Source organism: Ciconia boyciana, chromosome 9, assembly GCF_034638445.1.
Source record: "Ciconia boyciana chromosome 9, ASM3463844v1, whole genome shotgun sequence".
NCBI lineage: Eukaryota > Metazoa > Chordata > Aves > Ciconiiformes > Ciconiidae > Ciconia > Ciconia boyciana.
The window spans coordinates 24,117,419-24,145,023 of NC_132942.1; the positions used below are offsets into that span (position 1 = coordinate 24,117,419).

General features: G+C 57.0%; 2 protein-coding genes across 11 annotated transcripts in view; both read right to left on the reverse strand.

Moving 5' to 3' along the window:
- Nucleotides 1-903, reverse strand: part of PLEKHG4 (pleckstrin homology and RhoGEF domain containing G4) — an 89,718-nt gene extending 88,815 nt beyond the window's left edge. The window contains exon 1 of one of the 3 annotated variants that reach the window (XM_072872500.1): nt 252-710. In XM_072872500.1, the coding sequence (XP_072728601.1) occupies nt 252-254 (3 nt within the window). In that variant the 5' untranslated portion in view covers nt 255-710. Of the gene's footprint in view, nt 1-251 lie in introns of all 3 variants that reach the window. The other 2 variants (XM_072872499.1, XM_072872498.1) reach the window with 2 other exon arrangements.
- A 12,380-nt stretch (nt 904-13,283) lies between these two features.
- SLC9A5 (solute carrier family 9 member A5) lies at nt 13,284-27,020 on the reverse strand. 8 transcript variants are annotated; one of them, XM_072873028.1, is made up of 16 exons: nt 26,852-27,020; nt 21,627-21,929; nt 20,808-20,971; nt 20,441-20,519; nt 19,998-20,175; nt 19,646-19,866; nt 19,268-19,470; nt 18,591-18,680; nt 18,389-18,459; nt 17,558-17,687; nt 17,297-17,385; nt 17,012-17,138; nt 16,712-16,882; nt 16,029-16,098; nt 15,688-15,819; nt 13,284-15,403 (listed from the first exon to the last, which is right to left on the reverse strand). In XM_072873028.1, exons 1-16 carry the CDS (start codon nt 26,982-26,984, stop codon nt 14,937-14,939), a joined length of 2,628 nt encoding a protein of 875 aa, XP_072729129.1. In that variant the 5' UTR covers nt 26,985-27,020; the 3' UTR covers nt 13,284-14,936. The 8 variants fall into 8 exon arrangements, with proteins under 8 accessions (XP_072729129.1, XP_072729127.1, XP_072729124.1 ...); XM_072873026.1 differs by having other exon boundaries at nt 15,688-15,861; XM_072873023.1 differs by having other exon boundaries at nt 15,688-15,861; nt 18,591-18,734.
- Nucleotides 27,021-27,605: the final 585 nt, after the last annotated feature.

Below are 27,605 nucleotides of genomic sequence, written 5' to 3' on the forward strand. Positions count from 1 at the left end.
CTGCGCCCCTAACAGGGACCCCGCAGGGGACCAGTGCCAACAAGAGCCCTGTGTCCCTGCAGCCACCATCCAGGGCTGGTACCCCAGGGTACAGCATGCCATCTGAGTAACAAGAAGTGCCAGAAGAGCAGTTTCCCACTCCTGGCATTAGCGCCATGCACTGGCTCCAGGCAGGCTGCCCTGATAGCAGCTCCATCCTGTGCACCCCTGCTCACACCCAGGGCGAGAGCCCTTCACAGAGATTTCCTTACCATGTTCCTGGCCTCCTTTATTCCCCCTCACTTCCAAAGGCAGCGTTTTTTCTCTTTTTCCTCCATGTGTGCAACGGGGCGTCTCCTCTCTCCTCCGACGTGAACCACCAAAGCACTTTGAGTTCTGGACTGTAATCCAAGCCCTCACCGCCCCCAGCGCAGCTCCAACTAATCTAACTCATGACACTACCGGGGCTGAGCAGGGGACCTCGAAGGTTTCTCTGACAGCCAACTCCAGCGCTAGACGGCGGAGGGGCATAGCAAGCGCAGGGTGCCGCGTTCCCCAGCCCTGCAGAGACCTTACAGACCACAGGCAGAGCCAGCAGCTCTCACAGGCTGCTTGTTACGGCATCACTGCTAGCTGCGTCCCTCAGAGTGTGCCTGGCCCTCCACACAGACCTGCTTAATGCAGATGCTCTGTGGCAGGGAGCTGCCTTCGCCCATGAAGATCCGAAGAGCTGCTAGAGGAGAACAAGCCCACAGCAGGCATCCCAAGAAGGTCTCCAGCTTCCCAAAGAGGTTTCCACCAAAATCCTCCCCCCGCCTCTTCTTGGCTTGGTTTTTTTTAAGTCCAGAGAAGTTTCTCCGCTCCGCAAAATCCTGAGGCAGCACTGCAGGTTAAGCAAAATGCCGAGAAATACAAAAAGAGTGCTCTGAAATATTGTTTTTCTAACGTCTAGAAGGAAAACAGAGAGGCAGTGACCGCTTCAGGCAACAGTGACAAACTGCATTGGTATCAGGCAAGAGATGTGGAGACCTCACCCCCTCCCAAAGGAGGAAGTAATTTAACATGGCAAGTTTCTCCACCCCTCCATTAATTGTTTAAGATGGCTAGGGGCCAAAATACTGCCCGAGCAGTGGGGAAGGTCACCAAATAGGCAGGCAGCAGCCTACAGAAGTGACAACGGGAAAGGGCAGAGCCACAGAGGCTGAGAGGAACGGGAGAGGCAAGTGCCACAGGGCATCCCAGGATCTGCTGACACACAAAGACCTTGTGTAACGGGAAGCGGGGCAGGAAGTGACACACAAGTGAAGCCCCAGAGCGCTGGACATGAGGTGCAGGGCCTGGCAGAAGGACTTTGGACCAGGAGCTGCCTCCCCAGCCTTGGCCAAGCAGCACATGGTCTCAGCAGCCTTGGTGGAGACTGACCCTCTATCAAGGAGGCCATGGTGCTGGTACCTGGCTGTCCCTGCTTCTGGGAGAGGTCACACAAACCAACCCATCCCAAGAGGAAGGGTGACTCAGGCAGGACATGAGGACCTACAGCAGGAGGGAAGACGTCCCCCACATGGACAAGCTCAGTAGAGGAGCACAGGGTACTTGCCTGCTGAAGCTGGAGCAACTGCTACGAAACACTTCTTCTGCCTTGGCTTAAGGGGCAGGCCCCCACAGCCTTCCCAAGCCCTGCTCCAGAGGGCCAGCAGCAGAGCCCATGTGGGCTGGTCCAGCTCAAGGACACCTTCAGATACTCCTCTCTCAGGGAGGACTGCCAACAGTTGGCCCTAAAACCCATTGAACATGATGGACTCCTGCACGAGCCAGGAGCTACCTCACCTTTTGAGACAGAAACGTGTGGTCCCCAGGCATGAAGGGCAATGCAGACCCAGGTGGGGCTGGGGCACCCTGAGAGCCCATGGGTATGAAGGGGATGGAGCAGAGAACCTGTTCCCATGCTGTTACTGAACTGGTCAGGTCTCCTGCACTCAGACCTCTGGCAGCAGCTCCAGGATGAGAGCAGCTTTCAGCTTTCCTTACCCCTTCAGGTGGCTTGCACAGGCGTGGTAACACAAGGTTGTCTTCTTTAGTTCTGAGTTAGCAGGTAAGACACTGCCAAGTCACCTAATTCCAGATCTTTGAGGGCCAGAAAGAGAAAAGCAGCACTTTCAGGGGGTGGTGTAGGAGTTTGCAGCATCCCCATAAACAGATGAGGAGGGCACCATGTAAGCACACAGAGCCCATATCTGGTTCCTATCCCATTTTTCACCTCTGTGACCAGGGACAGAGCCAGGTGCTCCCCAGACCATTCAGCCAACACTTGCTATCCAGGTCCTACTCAAACTATATAACCATTAGCAAATGCTTTTTGCAGTGCAGCAGCCAGCTCAGTTGTGGAGATGACAACTGAAAGCTCTCCGCAAGTTCCCAAGCCAACACCACACAGGACAATGCAGGAAAGTCAACAGCTGTAGGTATACATTTATAGAAGCAGAGGGGGAATGGGTTGTCTAACACAAAAGCAGCTTAGAGCCCAACCTTGTGCCTCTTCCCTTTCCTACACTGCGCTCAAAGCTCAGGAGCACCTTCCCCCATCGAGGACTTCCAGGCTGAAGAGCCCAAGTTCAGCTTTCCCCCATCCCAGTCGGAGGCACTGATGTGATTTCCTGTGCTGTGGCACTGCGCTAAGGGGAGCATCGCACTGCTGTTTACTCATGGCTGGATCCTAATATAGCTTTTTTTTTTTTAAATCACAAAGTGACCTTTCCGTCCTCTCCTGCATTGTAGATCCATTTCCCACACAAGCACATGGGAGACAGCTGTAGCCACCACTTCAGTGGGTGTTAAAAAGCCCCTCTTGACTGAGGCTGACAATGCTGCGCTTGTTTCCTGACACAGTCTCACACTGTCTCCTTGCAGGAGCAGCTCCTCACTCTTGCATGAGGCCTGCACTTTCCTTGGGGTTAGTTTAACTGCTGACGCTAGTGCAAAAGGCTACTGTCATCCAGCTCTGCTGGCAGAGATCAGCAGACCCAGGTCCTTTGCATGGACCAATGGGCAATTTTACCCTCAGGGAACCACTTTGGTACTCACCTGCAGCAGCAGCTGAGTACTGCTAAGCACAACCTGTCCCAGAGGTGAAATATGGCAAAAGGCAGCAAACACTGACATCAGGAAGAATGGGGAGCCAAGCTTTGAAGGCTGTGGGCCCCCCACCCAGAGTTGAAAGAGGATGGGGTGGGAGAGGGGTCAGTATACCAACTGTTCTGAAACTTCAGGGGTCATAACTTCAGACTCACATCTCTTTCCCCCCCCACTCGTTTCCCCTTTGTTGGATCTGGTTTCTGGAGCTGCAGTGTTTCTCAAGTGCCTGCTGAAGCAGTACCACAACCTAGAGTGCCATAAGAGCTAGGAGGGAGCACAGGCAGAGGTAGAAGGCAGGCAAGGGACCTCTGCCTTTGAGTGACTGCTAGCAGACTGCTTATTTTCAGTTGTGCAAATCAGGGAAAGCTCAATACTTTTATGAATAGGACTCAGCTGGGCTGGAAGAAACACAGGACAGATGTTTTAGATGCCAGATAAGGACATCTTCTGACCTAGGGGAAGTTGTGCAATGTGCATGCTAACTAGACGATTGCACTACAGTGGCCAACAGCTCTTAGGAAAACACCCCCACACACTCCACATTAGTTTAGCATGATCACTGGTGTAGTCTTCAGCACAGCATAGGGAGTTTCCTATGTCCATAGTGGCTTCCAATGGAAAGGAGAGCCTGGGAGCAGGCTGGGCAGAGCAGGACCTATGGCCACTGCTATCCCACTGACCAGTGGATGCCTCTGAATCTACTTCCAGGCATCTCCTCATCACTGGACTGGGGCTCTCTGCCAGCTCCCATGTGCATGCACATGGCTATGCAAACATCCCATGGATTAATCTGTGCCCTGAAAGTACAGGTTCGAGAAAGGTACATTACAATCCCACCAAGCTACCCACTGTGAACCCCATTCCCCTTCCACTTGGCAGCCTATAAAAACATGGGAAGCCACCAAGAAGCAGGTTTAGACCCCACTCAGCACAAGCAGGCGCCTTAAGACCAGTGATAGAGGTTTGCTTGAAACAGGTTGTCAAATAAAAGCAACAAGTGCTGCAGCAAGTAGAGCTGCAAGCAGCCCTTTGTACCAACAACATTTCAGGAAAGAACTAGTTCTCTCCCCATTAGGGAGACAAGAGCGGGTTGTATGCAGTTTAATAATATTTAAATCTTTATTTCAAATCACAAGTGAGGCAGGCCTTGGCTTCACAAAAGCACATCTTGGTTTAACTAATTAATTTGATAATCCCCTATTTGCAATCCTCAGGAGACATTCAGCTTCTAAAGCAAGTAATTACCATTAAGTGGCAACCTCTTTGTGAGGCTCAGTCTGATTAGGGAAAAAATTTCTTAAGCCAGAAATATAATTGTGGTGTGATTTCCCAGAAGGACTGGAGGAGGGACTACATAACAACAGCTGGTCATACTCACCATTTGAAGGAACAGGAGCAACTCAATTATTAGGTCTCCAGCTACACTTCAAGATGTTGTTCAGTGCCACGTGCAAACCTGGTGTGCAGTTAACCATCAGGAGGCTTTACAGGAGATGTTTTATAGGTACACAAGTCAGGAAGGTCCCACTTAGGGCTCTCAAATACCCATGTGTGCCACAGGGTGAGTGGAAATAAAAAATAAAATTAAAAAAAAGAAAACTCGCACATCAGGCCTACTGCAGCACACGTGCAAGCTCATAGTGTGCAGTCCCACAGGGAAGCAATCCAAGCAGGGGAATGCCAGCCTTAAAACCTCTCCACACAGATAGGAAGGCACACCTTGATGACACACAGTGTCTTCCCAGACAAGCCAGTTGGACTCAATACATGCAGAACACTTGCTAGTCTAATGCCTGCTCCAGGCATTCCCAAGTGCCCAGGGTCTCAGCTCAGCAACAGCCCAGCACTAGCATCGACCACTGCCAGAGCCCACAGGACAAAGTCCTGCTTCAGCATACACCCAAGACACCTGTCTCAAGCTGAGCAGCTTTAGGCTCCTTTAACTTTGAGCTGTTCTTGTGGGGGGGACACAGGTGCCCCCCAGGCCTTGTGAAGTGGCCATGCTGCATACCGCTCTTGGGTTAACGCCTCTAAAACAGTGTCCTCCGGAGACTTCTCCTTATGTGAAAGTTATGAATGCACCCAGTGTGGGTAGGAGCAAGGCTGGGATGGAAACCAGGCCTCCTGCCCTAATCAGGCACCTTCCCAATAAGCACGTTTTCTCTACAGCGCACACACACCAAGATGTTTCCCCAGTGTGGTGGGCTCCCTTGCTTGGGTGCTGGGTCTCAGCATCCCGGTCCTCTGACCACTAGGCGGGTGCGCTGGTTGGCAGGACATGACCACCCTGGAGAGAAGACCCCAAAGCCCTCCCCAAGAGCCTGGAACAGAAACCTGTAGGATGCATAGCCTGACAAGGGCACACCTCTGTGGATGCAGACCCAGTTAGAAGAGCTTAAATCCTTTAAGAGGAGCTGCTTGTTTGTCTCCCTGGAGTTCAGGCACTGCCTCCCTTTCCTGAGGACAAAGTGCTCTTGGCTTAGAAATCCACCTGTGGTTTCAGGACTGCTGCTTCAAAACTCACCACCATCTCTGGTTAGAGAAGGACAGATTGGCTTTCTCTGAAGAGCAGCCTAAGACTGACCCATCTCTCTCCAGATCCCATGTATTTAATGGCATAAGACACTCATCTGTTTACCTTCCCTGCTGGCAGTGATGTTGCATGCTATTTAGTCCCCACAGCACATGTTTACTGTACTCTCCGAGACAGCACTCTCACCCCCGAGCTAGACATGCCGGCAGGCACCTACGCCCTTCCTGCCCCAGCCCAGCAGGCACCTCCCCAGCCCCTCTCTGACAGACACAGGAGACATGGAGCACAGGGTCTCACAGCTAGTGCAACTGCCATCCTCAGTCACAGCTGCCAGGGCCTGCTCCTCTTTCCAGGTCTGCTTGACAGAGCAAGGGTTATGAGGACAGACAGACACACACACCCCCCCCCCTTCATGCCTCTGCATCACCAGGAGCCCCCCTCTTGTGTCCCTGCTCTGCTCACACCTGAGCAACCAGCACCTACGAGATACCTGCCCAGCCCGCACCAAGAGAAGCGGACTCAGCCCTCAGTGGATGCCTCAAGTAGGTACTAATCACCAACCGTTACCAGGCAAGGGCTGGGTCACACTTCTAAGCTGGAGACCCATCCCTTCTCTTCCCAAAAGCAACCTAAATCCAACTATGCCCTGCTAGGAGTGAGGGCTGCCAGCTCTAACCACTCCACTCCAGGGGAGCAGGGACCCCACCTCTGACCACTGGCTGCAGTCTCTGCCCCCCAGTTTGCAGAGCCAGGACCAGCACCCAGGTCCTATCTGGGGTGGCAGCCAAGGACTGCAACACCTCCTTCACTCTGCTGCAGGAGCTCTGACCCCTGGGATTGCTATTCCCCCTGGGTGCACACTCTGCCAAGCCCCCATCCAGCCCCTCACAAACCCCACACTTACAGCCAACACTTGCAGAGCCTGCACCCAGCAGATCCCAGTAGATCCTGCAAACCATTCTCCCATGGCAGAGTCTCTCCAGAGGGAAGGAAAGCTCTCACCTGCCTGCAGTTTGCTCCTCCCAATCAGGCAGGCAGAGAAGCAGCTGGGTTAGCTCAGCACTCACTGAGGCAGAGCAATAGCCCCAAGGTGCAGCTCCAGCTGTGGGCATGCAATCAGTGCTTTATACAGCCGTATGGGCGTTCCCTGGGACCAGCTCTTATGTTGCCTGTAGCAGCTGGGCTGTGTTGCCCACTGAACTCGGGCAGTCCCACTGTGGGTTCTCCAGGTGCTTCTCAAGGTACCCTTAATCCTGCTGGTACTTCCAGCAGGGGAATGGCAACCTGCTCAGAGCTGAGCGATGGTCTCCCCTGGTGCAGGCATAGGCTTTGTTCCTGTCCAGCCTTGCCCAGCTGGTAGTAAAGGGGAAAGGTCTGGTTCCTTCATCTTAGTCTCAACAGAGCAGCTGCGCAAAGCTCAAGGCTGAGGTTCGAGTCACTCTGCAGTGGGCAAACAGCAGTTTGGGGTCAGGGTCTTCTTCCCAGGGGAGTCTGGAGCCAACTCTGCTGACTGCAGATCCAGAGGACACGAGGCGATGGGAAGGCTCCTCAGATGCCACTGGGAAGGGCTGGTTTGACGGGGAGAGGAGCAGTCTGCCATGGGACATCCATAGCTGGCAATTAGAGGAGTGAACCTCAGGAAATGCCTACAGCAGGGATATTGGGCAGGAAGGCAGAGCAGGTGGGATGTGGGGCACAGCGGGTTCCTGGAGGAGGTGGTGTGACAGAGATTGTGGGTCCTGTACCAGGGACCCTTCGTTCACAGTGTGGGTCTGAGGGAGAAGACCCTGTGCTGGGCAGGAGTATGTGACAAGCACACTGTGAGTGTGGTGCCAGCCATGGTAGGCACCTCCTCTCCATGGCACCAGGGCTGGAGAGCACCAGCAGAAAATAGTGGGATTTAACCCCATCAGCAGCAATAACAATGTGTCTCCTTAAAGGAGATGAGCAGCTTCCTCTTCAGACAGGTGAAGGCAGAGGGCTCGTGCCTCCTGCCATCAGTCTCTCCTACTTTCTTCTCACTTGGCCTTCTTCCATCACTACTGCCAGATCAAGATGGGGTGAGGCCAGCTATTTAGCAAGCATGGGAAGGGACCAGGAGGCTTAGACCTCTCTAGCATTCATAAAGGATCTGTGCTGGCCCAGTTGTTACACCGGAGCGATGTGCCTCTGGAAGAGCCCGGCAGTAAGGGGGATGAGCAGGTGGGATTGATAGTCCAGCAATCCCTGGAATATCCTCTCCAGGTACTCTACTCCAGATATTCCTGGAGTATTCCTTTGGTTTGGGGCTGCACTTTGCCCATGACAAGTCAGCTCCTGCCTGCGTTTGCTGCTGGGTGAGCTGAAGTGTCCAAGAAAGAGTGCAAGCTCACGGACAGCACCGGCCACCCGCAACTGCGCAGCAGGCTCAGCACAGAGCGGGGGGGGGTCTTCCAACAGGCAGGGGCAGGCAGCTGCCCGCACCTCACAAGCAAGTGTCAGGAGGGCAGCGGGATGCTAAAGGGAGCAGCTCGCCCCACACACGGCTGATCCCCAGGCACGCCAAAAGAAACCTGGAACTATCACATATATATTTTTTCCCCCCTAAGACTACCCCTTCGTTGCAACGCGGGGCCTTTGGCACTCCTCGCTGAGTTCAGCCGTACCAGCCCCCACGGAGGGGCCGGGAGCGGCGCGGGAGGCGCCTGTGGGCAGCGCAGCCGCCATCTTGGCGGAGGGCGGGCCGGGACGAGGCTAGGCCTCGGCGCGGGGCGACACCTGCCGGCCGCGCTGGCCGGCGCGGGTGCGGTCTCCCCGCTTCCCCCGCTCCCTCAGGCGCCCGGGGGCCCGGCCCGCCCCGGCCGGAGGTAACGAGCTCCCTGCGGGGAGACTCCTCCGGCACAGCCGGGCTCCAGCTCCACAGGGGGCACAGCCAGCGCCGGCCCCTCTTCCACCTCATAAACCCTTGGTGTGTCACCCTCATCGGAGGGGAGATGTTCGCCTCACACCCCTGCCTCCAAGGCAACAGGTCTTTGGCTCCCCAGGGCACGGGTCCCCCGATTTCTACATTTCGGGGCAGTCTGGTTGCCTTTGGTGAAGAGACACTCCTCGTGGAGCTGGAGTTATAGACAAATCCAAGCACCGTGAGGTAGCTGCCAGACTTTCTTCACTCTTTATTGCACTCTTTAGTCTGTAATTTCCTGTTTGCTTCAAAAGCTATTTTTGCTAAGGGGAAAAAAAAAATCAAACATTTATAACAATTCTGCCTGTTCCCTAGCAGGAGAAAACAAAGACCAGAGTGAGCCTAGCAGGGGTGACCAGTTAACTATCCGGCAGCAGCCTGGCTATCGTGCTCGCTCAACAGTCCTTCAGTCCTGGCAAACACAAGCTCGTGGTCCTTCACCAGCCAGCTCCCATCAGCTAGCCCTGCACCATGACATGTGAAAATATAATAGTTCTTGGCCTTCGTAGTTGTTTTCTTTTTTTTTTCCATGTTTCTGGGATACCTTTGCAAAGCTTTTGCCAGCTTTCTCCATAAACAGGCGAGGGTAGGGATGCCTACTGAAAATATGTGCACCTACATGCACGTATGTGGTAGACAAGAGAATATCCTGGCCCTGGGAGGTGAGGCTTTCTGAGAAAGCAGGCAGGACCCTAAGTGTCCAGGAGAAATCTGGAGGGGGTGACCCCTGCATGAGTGATGCTTGCATGGTCCCAGCACCAGCCATGCCTAGAGGAGGGCTCTCGGGGCAGCTCTGAGACCACACTTCATCCAGCTGCCTGCAAGAGCCTCAGAGCCCCGAAACCACCGAGGACCCACACACAGTGAGGCCCCAGGTGCGTGCACAGCCCAGAAGCCAGCCTCCCCCCAGCCAGCCAAGGAGAAAAAGCGAAGCTTTAACTGGCTCTCTGACTTTAACACTGTGGGCTTAGCTGGGCTCTAGGAGACAAAGTTTGTGCACGGGCAGGGATTGCCCCGCATCACTGCAAGAGAGGAAAGCCCCAATACAGCAGACTTTCCGCGGAGTCTGGTCTCTACCACTACCCCATGGCCTTTCCAAGCCCTTCTTCATGGGCTGCCTGCAGGCTCAGGACAACCTGTGGTCTGATGTAGAGCAGACCAACTGGGCTGGTGGCCACCTACCCAGAGTGTCCTCAACACCCTCCGTCTCCAACTAACCCGCCACAGGTTTAATTTACCTTTGGGGCAGCCTGGCTGCACAGCACTGGATGCCAGGAGAAGGCGAGGCAAGAGGAGTCCAGGTGGCTTCTTCAGGGATCTTTGCCTTCCCCACAGCTGCATGGAGCAGCTCTGTCCAGCTGCAAGGAGGATCACAACTCTAGGATCTGGGGTACTTGTAAAATCAAAGCCCCCGCCATGTCAACATCCATCCTGGCTGTTCTGCAAGCATCCCCGGGAGCAGCAGCCTGGCCACACAGTCCTCCGGAGCAGGGAGTCCCACAGCTGTGTTTGCTTCTCCAGGCAAAAGCAGGGAAATCTGAACCACGAAGGGGGATGTGGATCACCCCACCCAGCTCCTGCAGACCTAAAGTTCCCACTGATCTTGTCTGAACACGCTGCAGCTTGTTCCCCCACGCAGCTGGGGTGCGGGGAAAGCCTCCTGGCCAGCCCTGCAGCCTGGTGGGTGGCACGGCCACTGGAGAGGGTCCCCAGCTCTGCAGAGAGTCCGGGGATGTTCACTGCCAGCAGATGGCAAGGACACACGGGTGAGCCGAGGGGCTGGCTCAACACACGCCGGAGAAGTGCAGCACGAAGCACAAAGGCTCTCCCATCCTGGCCACTGTGCCCTGGAACGCAGCATGGGAACCGCTGCCCAGCTCAAATCTGTTCCTCATTATCCACCCCCAGCTGCCGACTGATCCAGGCTCCGTCACCAGCCACTCGCTGCACGGCCCCAGCCAGCATGCATCCCATCAGCCGAGCAACTTCTGCACGATTTCACCAGCCAGCGCAACAGGGCAGACCCGGACCAGGACTGGCATCCACCCCTCTGGAGGTAATTCTGGAGTGAAAATGAATCGTTCCCTCCACCAACAGGCAGAGGAGGCTTCCAGTGAAAGCAAGGAGCAGGGGTGGCTGCTTCACGTGTGAAGAGCAGGAAGGCAAACGCAGGAGAATTCAGGAGAGGGATTCAGTCTGATCGTATCCAGGTGACATGAATGCCTGGACAGACAGACAGGAGCAGGAAGGAGCAAAGAACAGACTGATGTGCCTCCAAAATGTGTGTACCCAGATATGGTCAGACTGAACTCCTGAATTCTCTTGCATTTGCCTTCCTACTGTTCTCCATGAAAACATGAGCGTGGCCAAAGCCTATGCCACGCTTTGTGCTTGCTGGGGCCAAGTGGGAGGTGAGAAGCTGGGCTCCCATTCACTAGCTTCCCACTGCTTGTGCCTGTATAGGTCATCGTGAAAACATCACATGAGGGCGTCAGAAGTGCTCCAGAAATAGAGCAGAATGAAAAATCATGCAAGGTTACCTGTGAGTCAACAGTGCCCTTGCTGCAATGGAGAACATGAAGCTGGCAGGTTTAAGGAAATGATTATTTCTCTTGACTTGGTACCTTTGAGACACAACTGGGTATTAGCTCCAATTTGGGGCTCCCCAGAACACTATATATATACATATCAGAGAGAACAAGCTGTAGGAAGACAAGGCAAAGAGGGGAGCTGCCTACAGGGGGAACAGAGAAACCACAGCCCAGCTCTTCTCAGAGGCACACCTGGAAGGACAAGAGGCAACGGGGACAAGCTGCACCAGGGGAAATTCTTGCTGGGCATAAGGAGAAAATCATTCTGCGCAAGAGTGGTGCAGACATGGTGTGGCTTTGGGACAGGGTGACATCTCCATCCTCGGGGTCTTTCCAAGCCCAACTAGACAAGGATCTGAGCTACTTGCTATAGCTTTTCCACCAGCCCTGCATGGAGCCAGGGTTGGACCACAGACCTCCCGAGCCCCTTCCAGCCTAAAATTTACTTGATGCTCCAACATGCATTGTGCAATGGCAATGTGGTGATTTTAAGACAGCTGCACAATGCTGCTGCTTAGCTGACTTGAGAGATGGCCAACACCAATCCATCACCCACAGCTTGGCTTTTCCATCCGGCTGATGCCCCTGTTACCAGAGCTGCCTTACATCCTCTGCTGACTTCACAAGTTCTGGTACCACAGAGAAACTGGAGGAGCTGAGCATTGGACAAAGTAAATCACTGTGGAAAAAATGTGCAGATCTAATGGCAGGCTCTAAGGAGAAGCCTGCGTGCAAAATGACTGGTCTGCGATAGTCAGGCAGCTCCACGATGGTGTTGCTTATAGTAACAGTCAGAGGGTTGTACGTTCTGGGTTACAGTCTGACAAGCAGCTCCTTTGGTTATGCCTTACTCTCTCCTGGAGAAGCAGAGGTTTGGGCACATGTGTTCATGGTTTGGCCCGGTTCTTATGTTTTTCCACTGAAGCACTTCAGTATTTTTAGGCTGAAAGAGACAGCTCTGTGCTATGCTGGAAGGATCAGAGCAGTCCTATGCAGGAAGGATGCTGCCTGCTATCTCTCCCTGTAAAGTGAAATACAGAGAGTGGAGTATGAGAATAAAAACTGATAAAACCCTGTGGGGAAGGGTGTAGTAGGAGCCACCATCCCTGGTCACAACATGGCTGGGGTCAAGGGTGGGAAGAGGGGGCTCCAAGCTCACCAGCTGCTGGCTGGTGGCATGGAAAGCCTGTACACACATTAGCTGCTAGGCTCAGATAACTGTGTGAGACAGCAGCAACCAGCCCCAGTGTTTCCCAAAGCTGAGACATCTGCTTTTCCTCCTCTGAGGACCTGAATGCCACAAACCCACCACTTCCAGGAAAACAACCTGGCCCGCACAACCTGGTGCACTGCCAAGGCAATTGTATCTGCAGGAAACACTGGCGTGGAGGTCCGGCACACAGGGCACAGCTCAGCCAGCATCTCTGGTCAGTGGGATGCGAGGCAGATGGGAGATGTCAGGAGGAGCAAGAGCTTCCAGAGGGACCAGTACAAAGCTCTTGGGGCTAGGAGCTGTATAGGGACCCTGCCAACAAGGACCTGGGGGTGACAGTAGATGCCAGGTTGAATATAAGCCAAACATCAGTCTTGTGAATCAAGTAAACCACATCTACCCTCCTTTAGAACTGGAGCCAGCAGATCGAGGGAAGAGCAAAGCCAGCACACCGATGCAGGGAGGTTCCTGTGATCCAGAATACCCTGAAACAGACCCATTTGAACCGTATTTTTGGTGAAGAGAAAGGAAGCATGGACATGGGAAGATCCGGGCTCCCAGCACTCTGCTGCTATGCAGGCAGCCACGACACTGGGCAGCAAGGGCCTAGCTGCCTGCTAGCCTCTTGCTGGCTGCTCCCCGAGGCATGGCCTCATGACAGCTGCAGGCAAGCTTCTGTTCGGAAAGAATTTCACATTTTCCACAAACATTATCAAAACTAGGCAATCCAGTTAGGCACATCAAGTCTGAGAAGGGGGCTGTGGCCTTGGGTGGAGAAGAGCAAAGAGGCACAAGTACACAGTGCCTGCAAGGGAGAACTGAACCAGGAGCTGCAGGAACCAGGATATGCAGAGGTTCCCAAACAGCAGAGAGACCAGACCACGATGCCTGCTCCAACTCCGATTTATTGAACATTACAAAATACTCTGCATATATTTTCACATTAAAACAATATTCTTGCAAATAAGATATTAAGTCTTGAGTCATTTGTGGTGCCCACGGCTACAGAAAACACTGACCCAGCTAGAGATTTAGTATGGCCCAATATCAGAAATCAAAACCAGAATAAGGCATACCAGAAATGTAAAACTATATAAAAACCTTTTAAAAACCTCATGCTCATCTGGTGGGACAGGTACAGAGCAGAACAGCCTTTGCTGAGCCTTGCTAACAGTACCAGTGGGTACCGCCAGCTCGCTTGCCCCATGCTGGGCTCACTCACCCAGTGCATCTACATGTCCCCTTGACACCTGCTGTCTCAGCATGCCCACATAGCTAGAACAGGCAGTTATTTACCTGCTTGGGAGCATTAGCAGCCCAAGTCCTCATTCTTCCCTAAGAGGAACATCCCCAACCCTCCCGTGTTGCCGGTGCCCAGCTGCTGAACTGAGCTTTTGCATGCTGAGCAGTTCTTGGGGAGCAATTCTTGGCCCTTGGGGTCACACCAGCAATAATTCACTGTGTGGGCCACTGCCACTGGGTCCCACCACCCTCTCAGGAGGGACCAGGGGTGGCTGGGAGGCAGGTGGTGGGGACAGACCTCTGAAGATGCACTCAGCTCTCACCCATCTACCCTGTTCCTGATGTACATTCATACCTGCTGCTCGCTCAACTCCTCACACCATGACCAGCCCTCCCAGCTGATGGGCCCCAGGCAACTGGAAGGACTAGGACATGGGCAGGATGAATGCCAAGGATGCTGTGCAGGGCAGTTGCCTCCTAGCAAAGCCAGAAAGCTGAACACCACAGCTGTTGGGAACACATCCAGACAACAGGCATGAGGCTGGCACAGCAGGTTGGGTGCTGGAGGAGTCCTTGTGCATACATGTTCACTAGTCCAGCTCCTGGTGGAGCCAAACCCCAGGAGCACTGCTCCCAATCCTGAGAAGGTCATGGCCTTGCCTCTGTGGTACCTCCATAACCCAGGGAGTGCAGAGCTGCCATGGCCTGGCTCTGGCCTCCTGGCTGAGCTCCACGGATGCTGTGAGGAACCAGCGTTGCAGCCGCCCTTGAAATCAACGGCTCAGTCACTGGGTGTGGATGGGCTCTTGTGCACCGGCCGCCGCTCCCAGCCCTCTCCCTGGAGGTCTCCTACTCACAGCCAGGCTGGAGATCAGCTTGTGCTCCCACACCTGCGAGCAGCCACGGCCCATAAGCCAGCACCCCTACACCTCAGGGCAGCACAGCCATGATGGGATTGAGTCTGGCTGGGATCCCAGCCCTCGGAGGAACTTCTCTGCCTCCCAGTGCTGCGAAGATGTGTAGGGACCAGAGAGGAAGAAAGAGGTTTGGGATCTGTGCCTCCCTGGGTGGAGAGGGGCTAGTACCTGCTATTGCAGCATGAAGCCCAATTATTGACCAGTTTCGCATCAGTAGGTGCATGGGCAAAGCCCACCTTGGAATGCAGCTCCAGGAGGAGTATTGGGCTCTCCTGCCACTCCTGGAGTTTATGGAGACATACACAAGCTTTACAATGCAAGACAGCGGAGCAGTCAGTGGGTTGCAGCCCGTCCACAGCCCCAGCCCCTTCCCCATCTGCAGTCTGCCTCAGAGGTGGCTCGCTCTGTTGAAGATCAGCCATCTGGGCTCCGGGGCAGGCAGCATCCTGCCCTGCTCCTCCGTGGCCATCAAAGGCTGCAGCTCCTGCTGCTCAGCGCCATCTGGGCTGCTGTCACTCTGCAACCGGCCACTCTTAGAAATGTGGCTTGGGAACTGGAAGCAGGAGCTCTGCTCTAGCATTGCCTGGCTTGCAGACTGGGGTTGCTCCTCCAGCACAGGGCAGGCAAATCTCCTATGCTGAGGTCCGCTCTCGATGCCTGGGGGGGAAGCGATGCTCTCCAGGGAGGAGATGCTTTGGTTCCATGCCTTCTGCATATCCACTGGCACAATTTTGGTGGTCTCCAAGGAGACGTAAACAGCCAGATCAGCCTGGTCTCCTTTCCAAGGCAGCTCCTTCTCTGCCAAGGTTGGCGATGGCGGGATGATGCAAGGGCTGGGGCAGACATCCAGGCTGCCTGGGGATGCAGAAGGAGGGACAGTGAGAGGAATCTTGCACAGCTCTTGCTCTCTCCCTGGGACCTGCAAACATTGCAGAACCAACCACTACCGAATGGCCAGCTGGCCCAGGGATGCAGGAGCCACCTCTGCCGTGCCTCCAGAGCCACAGAGAAGAGTGATTCTCCGATTCATGCTCTGCTGACTTTGGTTTTTCCCAGAACAAGGCATTTTTGCTCCTCAGGTGGAGGAAGGACAAGCTAGCCAACAGCAGCTGCCCTGGCATAGGAGCATCGGTGCCTACCAGGAGTTGTCTTTCCCTGCAGGACCTCATCGGTGGCTCGAGCAATGAATACAATCCCTTCATCATCCTCTCTCTCTGTCTCCGAGCTATCGCTCTCCTCCTCCTCTGAGCTGACCATCACCAGGACAGGAGCTGCAGCCAGATGGAGGGAGTTAGTTTGGAGGATGGGGTACCCTGTGGGGGAAGGACTGCACGCATGAGAGAAGGAGTTGGTGCTAGCGCAACCCTGGGTGCTGTCATGCCACCGAGCTGGCAGTGGGCAGGCACAGCAGGCTGCTCCCATCCCACCCCAACAGGTCCCCTTGCCAGGACCTGCAAACCTCACCTGCCACCAGCCTTACCTGCCTCCTGCCAGGGGACATTTCTGTGCATCTTCCCATTGGGTGCATCACTGGTCAGAGAGATGTCCTTCTGTGAAGGAAGATGGACTGGCTGGGACCTACCCTGTGCAAACCCCTAACCTTGACCCAGGCAGCCCTGCAAGCCAGGGTAACCCCAGGGACACAGATTCCCACCCTGGCTAGATGGCAGCTGGCAGTCAGTGGTTCCTAGTCCTTAGGCATTGCATCGTCATGGCCCTACAGTAAACAGCTCAGCTGCAATGGCTTCAAGAGTCTCCAAATGAGAGAAGACACCTAAGGCCCAGTTTGAGGCGCAGTGCCACACTTCTGAGCCTGGGTCTGCACTGACGTTCAGGCTACTTTATGCTGAGTGCTCTTGGAGAACAAACACGGGGCTCCTCCAGGGCTCGGGACCACTTTGCCCAGGGAAGAGCCACCCTGTGGCAGTGCTGGCATGGTGGGGACACGTGGACATGCAAGACCCATGTGCTCACACACAGCATATGCAGGACTGAGATGAGGTGAACCGCTCTCTACACTAGCCCTGGAGCTGCCTGGATCATCGTCGATCCCCAGCACCTCAGCGCAGCACCTCAATTAGCCCCCAAAGGACCTCTGTCTGCAGCCTCAGGGAGGCCAAATCTCCGAGATAGTAATGGAACAGGAGGTTGGGGACCGCTTGCCTTCTTCCTGCCCTTTTCCTTCAGCCTGGCCTTGCTCTTGGAGGAGCAGACGTTGTGCTTTGTGGACTTGAAGGTCTCCAGCCGCCTCTTCATGTTCTGCCGGAAGATTTCTTTATCTTGGCGCTCTTGTTTATCTGGAGAGATGAAGTGACGGCTGTAGCTGGCCTTGTACTGGCCGAAGGAGAGGCAAAGAGACAGAGGGTGAGCAGCTGGCCCCATGGAGCATCCTCCATCCCTGCTCCTCTTGTGGGTGCTGCTACCCTCAGGGTGAGCCGCATGCCATGGCTGGAGAGCACTCACCCGCCGGCGGGGCTTGTAGAGGCTCCCTCGCAGCACGTGGTGCATGGCAGCGTCCTCCTTGTCCCGGCGGCTCCGCACTGTGTCAATCACCTGCAGGTCCAGGCATGCGCCACTCCCGCTCTCCCTCCTGCGGGCAAAAAGGAGATGGAGATGGAGATGCTGGGCTCCATGCTTGCATCCTGCCAGCCCCCTGCCAGCCCTGGCACAACCCACCCCCTGGGAAGGGGGCAGCTGCAGGGGTCCAGCAAGGTGTACCCAGGGGCTCGGAGAGATGCTCGTACTCACAGGAGGTTTGTGACCGATGACTCCGACATGGACGTGCGGCTGGGCATGGAGGGCAGCGCCAGCTTGGCGGCTGAGAGCACGTGGCCACCCTGGGAAGTGGGAGGGAAAAGCTGGCATCGGGGACCCAGCCAGGCTGGGGGGGGTCTGCACTGCCTGGCCAGAGTGGACCCACATGGCCATGCGTGGGGTGGACCACCACCCCAGGCCAGCCAGCTCTTGTCGGGGCCATCCCACTGCCCGGCCCCCACCGTTTGCCCCTACCTGGTCAACAAAGCTGATAGCATCACGGATGTTCAGCTTGTAGTAAACATCCCAGATCTCGTCCCGCAGCCTGTAGGCAGATTTCCGCATCAGGAGCTGGCTCAGGTACTTCTTGTCGAACTGTTCCCACCTGCCACAAGATGAAGACATGGGCGGTTTAGCTCCCATGGGGTACCATGGCCATGGAGCCCCTGCCCACGCAAGGCTGAGAGTGTCCAAAGCATGGCGAAAGCAGGCTGGGCATGCAGGACCCAGCTGTGCCCAGGGACACGCTGCCAGGGAGGGCAGAAGGGGAGGGGACACGCTGACCCTTCATCCCTGCCTAAGAGAAAGCTGGAGACCAGTGGGTCTGCAGGAGGCAATGGGAGCGGGACTGGAGACGGCACAGCTGCCCCGCTGGAGCACTTCCCCTCCAGGAAACAGGCTTTTCGCATCCTTTTCCTGTCCCATGCTGCAGATAAACACTGCCCGAGCTTTAACAGGGCTGTTCCCTCCTCAGTGCCCAGCACAGCTCCATCCAGGCACAGGGCCACCGTCATCACCACAGACACACCCCACAGCCCCCCAGCAGCTCTGGCACGGGCAAGCAATGCCAGGTCTCACAGCATCCCCAGCTGCACCTGCCCAGCCTCTCTCTGGGATGCTTTTGGGAGCTTGGTCTGCTGCATAACAGCAGCCAGACAGTCCCCTTCCAGATGGACTGATGGACAGACATACAGCCTTCCTGGTCCTGCTGCCCTGCTGCAGCGGGGACCCTGCAATGTCCCCGTGGCTGGCACGCGTCCCCCATCCACCTGATGGCCAGCAGAGGATCCTAGCTAAGACACTCACTTGTCCCGCCAGTAATGGTAGCCGTGGTGCCCCACAATGTCCTCCACCGCTGCCAGGATGTGGTCAAAGGCCTTGAGCAAGGAGAAAAGGGTGAGAGCAGTGGCAAGGCTGCGGGTGCCCCAGGGGTGCTGAGGCTATGCATCACCCTCACCCAGCCCCAGTGGTGCAGGGTGCTGGGCAGCCCTCTGGCACCAGCACCTACATGCTCATGCAGCTCCTCATTCAGTGTGGGCTTGTGGTGGTCGCTGCGCTTCACCTTCAGCCACGTCACCAAGGGTTTGATGGTGAGGCCCTGGAACGGCAGGAGAAGGCAAGGGAAAGACTGGGAGGGCGAGAGGGTGCGTGGCTGGGGCGTGGGGAGCAGAAACAGCACGAAGTGACCGGGGACAGCAGCTGTGCCAGCCACGCGTGCCCCTACCAACCCAACACCCTGCTCCCAGGACCTGGGCAATGGTCCTGTGTCCCGGCAGGCAGTGACCATGTCGTATGCTCCCCACTCCCCCTTCCCCTAGGCTCACATCCATCTGCCATGCAGCTCCCCTTCCCGGGGCGCAGGAACCCCAGAGCCAGGGCCATCAGCAGCTTTGTAAAGAGAACAGCCTGGCCAGGTACATGCCATTGCTGCTCTTGGAGCCAGTCGCAGAACAAGAAGCCAACGGGGAAACAATGTGGGCCATGGCCCCACCATCGCAACAGTCGCCACGGTGGTCCTGCACGCCAGTCTGGTGATGGATGGGGTGCCAGAAGGCACCAAGGACCAAAGGTCACTTGAAAAGAGGTACTTGCCCCAAACGCATGTCCCCAAGAACCCGCCTGGCCCCCAGGCCAGCTCTGGGGCAAGAAGGCAGCACTGAAGAAGGGCACAGTGCCCATCCTCACCTGCACAATGACAGTGAAGAACACCACCACGATGGTCGTTGCCACAAAGTAGTCCTTGGCTTTCACCTTTGCCCTGTCCAGCAGAATGACCAGGGCAAAGGCCACAGCTCCACGGAGGCCACCGTATGACATGACCACCTGGTCGATTCTGTCCAGGGGGATGAGGCGGAAGTGGTTGAGCACACAGGTCTGGAGGACAACGCCTAGGGAAGATGGAGAAGGAGAGCCTGGGATGCCAGTGGAGCCCTGCCTGCTCCTGGAGATGGGGCAAAGCCCAGGCCAGGAGCTGTGGTTGGTCCCATGCCCCAGAGCTTCTTGGGGGATACCACTTTTTGGCATGAAAAGGGCTGGGTCAGAAGCACAGTGGGGCAGACTGACCCACAGCTCTGAAGAGCAGGATAAAGATCAGGGTGCCCAGCACCAGCGCTGTGTCCCATGCCCACTTGGAGGTATCCACAGCCGAGATGCCCAGAAACATGAAGATAATGGTCTCTGAGCTGCTGGCCAGTGTCTTCATGGTGTACTTGACTGTGGTGCGGGATTTCTGGGAGATGTTGGCTTCCACGTACTTCTTGCAGCAGATCCCACAGAAGGTGACTCTGCAGAGGGGCAGAAGGAGCCAGTATGACCCTATGGTGGGATGAGGAATGGGTCTGCTTGCCGCCTCTTGCTGCTCAGCGCTGCACCCCTGATTTCCTGGAACCCCCCTGGGGGGCACCCTCATACTCACGCCAGGATGGAGGACAGCGAGACCATCTCAGCAGCAAGGTATGCGACATAGGCCAGGAGAAAGACAAAGAGTGGCTCAATGATGCGCACGCGCTTGGTGAACCGCGTGATCAGGGCCAGGAGGAAAGCGAAGAGCAGCCCCACAGCCGTGCCCCCCAGGCTCACCAGGAAGAAGGAGGCTGGTGGAGGGAGAAGACTCATTTGCACCATAAGCAAGTGAACCCAGCTTCTGTGCCCCACAGCCATGCCAGCTCCAAGCCCCACGTTCTCACCCGGTTCCCCACCAAAGCATCCCGTGATGACAGCTGGCATGTGACCACTGGGATGGAGATGACAGAGCTATGGTGCTCAGTGGCCACCCCACGGTATGACAGCACCTGTGCTTGCCCGCCACGCTTCCACCCCGGAGGAAGAGTCAGAGGGACTGGTGGGGCATATACTCACCTACCCCCTTCACGTAGTCCGTGGCATGGATGTGTGCTGGGCCCAGCTCCACAAAAGAGTTGAAGACCTTGTACAGCACCTGCAGGCAAGGCAAATCCCTTGGGGATGGCAGGGTATTGCCCTGCCTTGAGAGGGGCAGCACTTGTGGGCAGGATGGACCCTGCGGAAGAGGCATTGCCTGACCCAAATCTGCCAGGCAACACAGCTCATCTCAGCAGGCAAAGTCCCCCAGGGCCAGGAGAGAGGAGGGACCCAGAGAGCATGGCATGGGTCTGCCCCCAGCTTGGGGATGTCACCTGCATCCACTGCACATCCTGGGGGACTCCAGTGCCCTGGCCTACGTTGGGTCCCCCAAGCTCCAACTCACCACGGTGACAGCATCGTTCAGGAGAGACTCGCCAAACACAATGATGAAGAGAGTCTCGTTTACATGGACCTCTTCGAAAACAGCCAGCACTGCCACGGGGTCCACAGCTGAGATGAGGCTGCCGAAGAGCAGGAAATCCATCAGCCCAGCTTCGACGCCCGGATCTGCTAGGACAGAATGACCAAGCTCAGGTAGACCATCTGTCCCAGAGCCCCTTTCACTAGGCTGAAACAAGCCTGTCCCTCATCTGCTCCCGGTGACTTGGCCGCAGCATCCCAACTTGGAGTGCAGGGGGCTGAGTGCTCCCAGACCTCCAGGGTCCCCCAGGCAAAGCAGGGTTCAGCACATCCTTGCTGTAGCATGAAGGGAGCAGGGCTTGGACATCTCCCGTGGCACCCAGGTGCATCACTGCCCCTCCCACAGATATGCATGGAAGGAGGCTCAGCAGCCCCACCTCAGATCCAGACACTAAACAGTTCCTTGGGGCTTGGGAGGCTCAAAACACAGCCCAGGCCAGCCAGGGCCAGGGGCTACAGCCAAGGACAGGGAACACGGCAACAAGCCAGCAAAGTTAGCCAAGGTCGGTGACAAAAATAGCAAAGACATGAGTCAGCTTAGTGCCAAGCAGGGCTTGTTTGTCCTGCACGCTTGACGGTCCTGCCAGAGCACTGTTCCCAGGATGCCAGGACCCTGCTCCTGCAATACTTCCTGGGAATCCATGGCAGGGCTGGGCAGTGGGCTCTGAACTTGGGGGTGCTTTGCACCCTCCGACCCATCTTTTGGGGATGCGGTCCAAGCTGGGGAGCCCTGTGCACCCACCCATGAGCCCAGCCTGGTGCAGCCCCCAGAGCGCAGCGCCGGTGGTGAAGGAGTTCCAGAGCGTGCCCACCACCGCGTAGGTGAGGATGGCGCCGATGTTGTCAAAGAACAGCCGGCTGGGCATGAAGTAGCCTGAGTCTAGGACAATGGGGGGCAGAAGGAAGAGGAAGAACATGTTGGGCTCCAGCTGGTACTCGGCTTTCTTCGCCACAGCCAACACGATGCCCCCTAGGCCCAGCCCCAGCAGGATGAGGAGGCAGCTCTCCGGGACGATGGACGTCACCTTCCTTGACAGGTGGAAAACTAGAAGGAGAGGAAGAATGAGAGCATCAGCCAAACAGGCACATGGACAGAGCATCCCAGATCCACAAGCTCCATAGAAGGATTGGCTGCTGATGGACCCTGGGGAGGACAAGGGAGCACCTAAGGCTGCTTTGTGGCCATGTGTGTGCAGAAGACCTTCCAGCTAGCTCCCAGGTCAGGATTTCAGGTCCCTGACTCTTTGGGATCTCCTTCTCCTCCTCAGCCACTCTCTAATAAGCCAAGCAGCTGGGTATTTTGCTTTTCTTGGCCTCTGGTATCTGCACTTAAAGGATATCACGTTCACAGTGTCACAAGCAATGCCAGCTGCTGTTCCACTGAAGGCATCCGTTCAACAGGACACGTTACCCCACTCAGAGACAAGGATGCTCAGCCCTGGTGACAGGGTGACCTTGTTTGCAGCCATCTGAGCAAGCAGATGGAGCAGCATGCAAACCACTGCAGTACAAGCCAGTCGGCCAGTCTCCGTGCCAGAGCACAACCTTCCTCAGCACTGGCTAACCTACCTGCATGCAAAAAACAGGCGCATGGGAGCTGCAGATTTAGAGATGCTTTGAATAATCAGTTTATTCCATGCGAGGTTTGGAGCAAATCTTAAACTGCCATGGAACAGCATATATTTTTTAAAGCAAGTAGAGTATGCCCTGGTATTCATCCATCAGCAATGTGGCAATGAGCCTGCAGCTCAGGCACAAGCCAGGGGGATGTCACACCACGGGGACTCACTCCTCCAGGCAGCCTTGTCCCCAGGGTGAGAGCATCCTGTGTAATCCCAAATCATTCCAGCTTCCAGGTGGGCAACCCCCCGTCCCTGTGGATTTCTCCTTCCTAGCACAGGGTGCTGTATTTTTGCTACCCCCAAAGGGCAGTCCTTGGGGCAAGGCTTTTGAGGGTCACAGCAGTTTTGCCCCTTCATCATTCTGCCATCACTTGTGACATACAGCCCAGCTCTGTAGCATGACTTGGCCATTAGATGAAGAAACCTTCTCCTGGGGAGTAGGTTCCTCCAGGCACTTCCAGAGCCACCTCTGTCCTTGAGCACCCAGCAGGTAAAAGGGACATCAGAGCAGCTTCTGAGCCGTCACTTAGCTGCAAGCCCAGCCCTGCTGCCAACCCAAAACCCAGTCCCTAAAGCCCTTTAGCTGAATTAAAGGTGCCCAATGCTTGTGCTAAGTCATCCCACCAGAAGGAAAGCTCTGCTGTGGTCACACGCAGACTCTAGGCTTCTTCCCTCCTTGGGAGCCCCCACGGACAGACCATAAGGTCTGCCTAGCCCAGAGTCCTGTCTCCAGTGGCATAGACCTGGAGAGGAGCCCAGGAACAGGCCGTGCTTCATCAGTAGGTTTCCATGTCTCTATGCCCTTGTCATTCTCCTCTGAACCTGTCCCAGTCTTGCTCTATCCTTTCTGGGATGGGTCCCAGTGTCCCTGAGACGTGGACACCCTGGGCACTGAGGTCATGGCCTCCTGATGTTCCTCCTTTCTCTTTTCCTAACACCTCTTAGTCGATTTTCTTTCCTTCACTGCAGCTGAGCACTGAATTACAGGAGATAACTCAATGTCAAAGATCTGATTCCTAAGCAGAGACAACATCTGTGAGCCCACCACCAAACGTGCAGGCTAAGGGCCACCTTTCCTCTCGTTGAGACCTTCACAGTGACCTGCACTGCTCCTTGGCACGTTAAGCCCTGTCTGTGCCATCCTGGCAAGCCCTGGCACTGCTCCCCTGCCATAACACCCCAGGAACACTGCCACAGCCGGCAAGGGCAGAGCAGCGAGCACTGGGACAGCGTGATCTGCAGCTCCATCACCAACCACCTCAAGGGGAAAGAGCCGCAGAGCACCCAGGGACAAGCCTCTGCCATAGCTCTGCAGCCAAGCACCCTAGCTGCAGAGCCCGGGGCATCCACCCTCACCCCCAGCCACGTCCGCTTGCTACCAGGGGCTGCGATTCAGCCACGGAGGCAGTGGCAATACAGACTCCAAGCAAACACACAGCCCAGAGAAGGGCTGGCTGAGCTCCAGTCCAGCCAAATTCCTGCTAAATGACCGCACAAGCCGTGGCAGAGCCCTGTTCACCCCACGCAAGCCCAGCGAAAGCAGCGCCGGTGGGCGAACAGCACTTGCTCAGCGCCTGCGGCAGGCTGCGAAACCACTTCCCGCCCACGGGAACAAAGCTCTGAAGTTTTTAGGAAGGGAACAAGGCATCCAGCCCCTTTCTGCACGCTCAGGAGCATTGCCAAGATTCCCATTCCCCGCTCCAGCAACCCATCTGCACTCCCCGTGCTGCGGAGATATGCCCTGGCTGGCTGGAGAGACCCAGGAGAGCCCACAGAGATGCTATGGGGACATGGGGACATGGCTTCTGGCTGTCATCCATCATTCTTTCCCCCAAGCCAAAAACTTGGGCAAAGAAGGGAGCAGCATTGACGGGAAAGACCCTGCTTGTCCAAAAATCCCCTGGCTGAGGGGGGATGCTGCCACCCTCCCAAGCAAATGACAGCACACGAACTCCTCTGTGCTACGGGGAGCAGCCAGCGGGGATGGGTAGAACAAGCTCTAATTTTACACGCGCTAGTCAAGAATTTCAGCATTAAAGGTTCCCACAGCAACGGTAACTTAGCCACATGTGAATTAAATTCAGAGCCATAATCCACGCTCAGGCATCCATAATACAGGATTTGCCATTGGGAGGACCTGGGGCCAAAACCTGCTCCAATCCTCCGGTGCTTGGGAAATGGCGAAACACCTAAACCAAGACACAAGCAGCCAGGGACAGAGGTGATGGTGCAAGGAGAGAGGGTTGCAACCCATGGGGGTGCTGCTGGGTAGAAAAACATCCGTCTGCTGGCAAACCCCTGCCCACAGGGCAGCTATAGGTGAGGAGCAGGTTTGGGGCAATGCTCCTTACTGGTCCTTAATTTCCCTCTTCCCCACATCCCATTCAAGGAGATCTGTGCTCTGACCAAGTACAGAAAAGGCAGCAAAGCCCAGATGATGCCTCGCTGTGCAGGAAGGCAACACCCAAGCCACTTTTTCCCCGCCCCGGGTGTTTGCTGGCTCGGGGCACCCCAGCATCGTGATCGTCTCCGAGAACAGAGCCCACAGTGTCATTTCCCCATCACCCAGGCGTGGGGCCACTTCCTCCCCTGCAGTCACAGGGCTGTGAGCTGGCAGCCCAGCGCTGCAACCGCAACAGCTCCTCTGCGCCAGCCTACGCCCGGCATCCATGGCCACCACAGCCAGTGCTGCCCCCTCCACTCCCTGACATCCTCTGCCCCCGGCTCCATCTCCTCCGTGAGCTCCCATGCGCCCTGGGAACTGCGCGTGCATGGGGTCGCATACCACCTCCGGGGACACCCCTGCCAGGGTGCTGCCCGCAGCCCTGCCTCCAGGGTGTCACTCCTTGTGACGGGCTGTGAGTATCCATCAGACCCATCGGATGCACTGAGCTAGCAGCCCAGAGCTACCCACCATCTGGGTTGTGCCTCCCAGATAGAGAGCTTGTCATCAGCTGGTCATCAGCTTGTCTCAGGCCTGGAAGAACATGGCAGGGCTGGGGGCTTGGGAATGACCCCAGCTCAGGCCCCCCTGCACCCGCCAGCACTGCCAGAGCAAAGGGGAGTGCATCAAGGGAAACCCACACTGGGAGCAGCTCCAGGGAGATGTTTGAGAAAAGAAAATAAGAGCCAGGGAAAGGAATTGTCTCTCTGATCTTCTGCAGGTAGGAAGGACGCACTCAGCAGCTGGAGGTGGCACAGCTGCAGACAGAGGGTTGTATTTTTAAGTTCATGACACCCTTTAATTCATTGCTCGCGATGCTTTAGGTCTCCCTTGTGAGAAGGCCAAGGAAGGAGAAGAGCACGAGGTCCACAGCAGTGGTTTCGATGACGCTTAGGACCAGCAGAGGCCAGCTGTCCCCTGGGTACTGGGAGCTGCTGCTGGTCCCCAGCTGCTCAGAGACTCCCCTGCCTAACTCTGAACCCGCATTTCTTGAGCCAGCTCCAAACTAAGAGGGTGCCCATGCCGCCGCCACGGGGGCTGTGCCCACAGCGGGACCCCCGAGGAGGAAAACTGCCTCAAGGTCACGGGCTCACTATCTGGGCCCAGCACAGCAAGCAGGGACACCGCAGGGGACCAGCCCCTGGGGACCCTGCTCAGCACCCACACGCGGGCATCCCCTCCCCAGCACCCAGGGTGCTCCGGGGGGGCACAGCCCTGCGGCAGCTCACACACATCCTCCTTGCACCTTCCCACGCAGCCTCTTGCGGCAGAGCCTCCTCCCAGCTGCCTGGTCCTATGCTGGGGAGCACGAGAGCCTGAGGCGATGCAGATCTGGAGTGACCCACTGGAGGGGACCACAGGCAAGGACCCATCCCCAGGCTGCCGGGGACACGTCTTGCCCAACACCGGCACCAGTGAGCCCTTCCCGGGGCAGGGGGGATCCAACAGCTTCCAGCCCTGCCATCGGCACGTGCTGTGCCGGCCTCCAGGGCATGGGACATCCTTGCTGGACATCTCTGCTCAGCTCCCCTTCTCCTCCTGCACCTTCCCTCCTCTGTGCTCACCCTTCCGTCCCTCGCGGGGAAAAGGGGACCAGGCCCCCCCGCGTTGTCCCTTGGGCTGTACCTTCACCTCGTCACCGCTTGCCATCCCAGGGAAGGGGATGGAGGACGCGGCGCAGGGTCGTGACAGGCCACCGCAGCCCAGCTGAGGACGGCGATCAGCCGGGCTCTGGCCATTTGTCCCCATGACCCGTGTCCTGGTTTGCGGTGGCACCCCTCGCCCCGGATGCCCCCGCGCCCGCCCCGGATGCCGCATCCCACCCTGCCTGCCCCGGGAGTGGGCGCACCTGCTCCCGGAGCCCGGGGGGACCGGGGAAGGCGCGGGGGGGACGACACTCACCGATCTTGGCCAGGCTGGCCACCAGGATCCAGGCGGCCACCAGGCAGGGCGCCTGCACCTCCCGCCACTGCCACCGCAGCAGCTCGGCGCCCGCCGGGGCGGCGGGGCCGGGGGAGGCCGCCGGGGGCTGCATGGCCCCGCGCCGCTCCCCGCCGCTCCGCCGCGGTCCCGGCCCCCGCCCGCGTCATGCCACGTGGGGCCGCGCCGGGCCGCCCTCCCCCGCCCCACGCCACGGGCTCCGCCCGCCGCTCCCCGCCCCGCCCTGGCCGCCCCCCCCGCCCCGTCCTCCCGGCACTGCCCCGGCCCTCCGGTACTGCCCCCGGCCGCCCTGCACCTGCCCCGGTGGCCGGCACCGCCCTGCTCACCTCATGCATCACCCTCCACCCCAGCGCAACTGCGTCGCCCCGGTGCCCCCTGCTCCACCTCGGTCCCCCTGTGCCTGTCCCGGTCCCCCTGCATCACCCTGGTGCCCCTGCACCTGCCCCAGTGCCTCCTGCCCCATGCCAGTACCCCCGCACTTGCTCCGGGCCCCTGCATCACCCTGGTGCCCCTGCATCTGCCCCAGTGCCCCTTGACCCATGCTAGTTCCCCTGCACCTGCCCCAGCGCCCTCTGCCCCACGACGCCCCCCTGCCTCTACCCTGGTGCCCCCTGCCCCGCGCCAGACCCCTGCACTTGCCCTGGTCCTCCCTGCATCTGCTCGGTGCCACCTTCATCACACCGGTGCACCCTGCCCCAGGGCAGTCCCCCTGCTC

Excerpts from the sequence above, each read along its gene's own strand:
- SLC9A5 (XM_072873022.1), bottom strand. The coding sequence starts at position 26,984 with ATGCAGCCCCCGGCGGCCTCCCCCGGCCCCGCCGCCCCGGCGGGCGCC. Across the intron at positions 16,883-17,011 it reads TCTACAAGCCCCGCCGGCGG|TACAAGGCCAGCTACAGCCG; the intron begins GTGAGTGCTCTC and ends TCCTTCGGCCAG. Across the intron at positions 15,404-15,687 it reads GCAGGGAAAGACAACTCCTG|GCAGCCTGGATGTCTGCCCC; the intron begins GTAGGCACCGAT and ends CTGCATCCCCAG.